Here is a 2500-nt window from a genome sequence, read left to right on the forward strand (position 1 = left end):
GAAGAACTGCCAGCGCGGCGGCCGAGAGTCCGCCTGCCTCAACGCCTCCGCCTGCTTCCTGGCCCACACTCGCCTGCCCCGGGCGTCTGGGAACTACTTCGGTACCACCACCCCTCTCTCTGTCTTTTTGTGTCTACTTATGATACTGCTGATGGTGTTACTCTAGAACTAGAATCAGAGTCCAAAATCTCTATAAAGACCAAATGGGACAAATGTTCAATCAATAGAAAGCCACACTTGTCTAGAGACATACAATAGTATATTTGACGATCCATTTGTTCAGCCTACTGGACGTTTGGAATGAGGATGATATAGCAAACCTGGTGATATTTCTGACATAAGCCATTTTACTTTAAAAGTCTGTATATTGCATACAATAGGCTATCAGCATTATTCATTCTTTACAGTCATCTTTGTTGGTACGATTTACACTGAATCCCCTGACCCCTGTTGCTGTATAGAGCTGCATGTTGGGGCCTTGTTGGACGACAGGAAGTTGTCGGCACGCGCACTCTTCGACAACAACTCCCAGCGGCAGACCAGCATAGGTGTTCGCCTCCGTGTTGGCACACCCACGTGCCACCCTCTTCCCTTCCACGTGTTTGTACGTCCACAACAGTCAACCACATCGCACCATCGTAACCATACACATACTCAAATCTACCATCTCAGTATTCATTAACCAAGGCTTACACCCACACACAAGGATTAGCATCAAAGCAATTAGACTACGATAAGCACACTACAAAGATTACAGAGCTAATTCGCTACTAAAGATACTAACTGCTAAACATACGAAACCATTGAGTATTAAAACAGTTTGAATTCTTTCTGGATTCGGCAATCAATCCCTCTGTGATAGGACACAGCTGATTACATCCGACCAATCAGCTTCACCCTCCGCTTCAAGATCAATGACACTGAGGGTGCCCCGGTGCTGGACGAGGGTTGGCCAACCACCATCAAGAAGTCTGTGAGTGACAGCTCCGTAGCACTTACATATTTCACATTATAGGAACAGGAACAGCATTGGAAGGAACACTAATCATCCAACAGATGCAAGGTTATAAAACAGAGCAAGGAGTCTGACCAATAAGCATAAAATGTTTACTGACAAGTAGTGGACATTAGATAGAGGAGAAAAAAGTTATATCGTAGATATTTCAGTGTCAAGATCAAAAGCTGAAATCTGACTGAAATGAAGATATGCTTGCCATTGCTGCCAGCAATGTGTCAGTTTGGGTAATTATTGTAATTGGGTGGGGTTTTATGTTATAATTAACATGAACTGCTTAGCTGACCAAAACAACATTTTCACAGCACTTGGCTTAGAACCTAAGGAATGTCTCTGATGGTCGTAATTTTTGGGGGGAAGAAAATTGGGAATTTTCTACAAACAATTATGTAGACATTTGCGTCCGGTTAACCTCAAAAAATTACTCATATGTCCATGTCCTTAAACACCCACAACTTGTCACTGGTAATCAGTGTTGGGTGTAACGCGTTACAAAAGTAATGTAATTACTGTAATATATTGCTGTTTGCGGTAACGTGGTAATGTAAGGCATTACAAAAAAAAATTCGGTAATATTTTACTCGGTACAAACTTCAGTAACGCGCGTTACAATGCATTTAACCCGAAATTAAGTGGTGTTTTGTTTTGATACATATTGATACAACAGAGGAGAAAAAATCAGCGCAAAATAGTAGAACGTTATCTCCTGATACTGGTTGAATATGACTGCTGCAGCAGACTCCCAGGCGGACTCTATTTGCGGGATGGACATAAGCCTACGCTCATTATTTTCAGCTTGTCAGAGACAAGGCTATGAAGAACATAATAGTTAGTGCACTTTGTGTGCGAAACCGAAAGATCTCTTTATCTAAAGTAGTGCCACGCTAATCTTTTTGATTCTTGATAAAACACAAACTATGCTGTTGTGCATGTCAGCTTTGTGCTGTGAACTTGAATTGAAGAGAATAACGGGATAGAAATGCAGAAAAAGATTGTGTAGCCTGGCAGTGCCACCGCTCCCACCACGCGCATCACGCACTTTGCGTTGGGCACCAAAGGACAGAGGGGGCACCCAAATGTAACCAATGAATAGTAGCTTTATTGCAAACTGCGTTTCACTCTTCATCAATAACGTTAACAATGTCAAAATGCACTAACACGATGTTACATGCAAGTTTGATACCTTTTGGGTTCTCTCAATCACCACGTAGTACTAGAATTGGTGGGTCTTCAATCATTCGTTTTCCAAGCATTTAGGCTACATGAAGCACATGATATGCTGAGTCGACTGAAACGTATTCCATTCAGATAGCTAGGTGGATACCATAATTCACTTGTATTCGCAAAACGAAATGTGAAGCAACATGTCATTGCATACTTCCATTTCCAAAGCAATGAAGGTTGCTTCAAACAACATTGTGCATATTATTGTTAATATTGTGCTATCAATGTAACTCAAACAAATAAGGCTTGTAAACAAGAGCT

General features: G+C 41.7%; 1 protein-coding gene across 1 annotated transcript in view; it reads left to right on the top strand.

Annotated features, from left to right (window-relative positions):
• itga10 (integrin, alpha 10) overlaps window positions 1-2500 on the top strand; it is a 43944-nt gene that overhangs the window by 32627 nt on the left and 8817 nt on the right. The window contains exons 16-18 of the mRNA XM_076280881.1: window positions 1-101; window positions 462-604; window positions 863-973. The exon at window positions 1-101 is cut by the window's left edge and continues 66 nt beyond it. Coding sequence (XP_076136996.1) covers window positions 1-101; window positions 462-604; window positions 863-973 — 355 coding nt within the window. The remainder of the gene's footprint in view (window positions 102-461; window positions 605-862; window positions 974-2500) is intronic.

This window comes from Alosa pseudoharengus, unplaced genomic scaffold (genome assembly GCF_046254945.1).
Source record: "Alosa pseudoharengus isolate Yale_2024_CS ecotype anadromous, Long Island Sound unplaced genomic scaffold, YU_APseudo_1.1 YU_APseudo_1.1_scf_12, whole genome shotgun sequence".
In the NCBI taxonomy this organism is placed as follows: Eukaryota; Metazoa; Chordata; class Actinopteri; order Clupeiformes; family Clupeidae; genus Alosa; species Alosa pseudoharengus.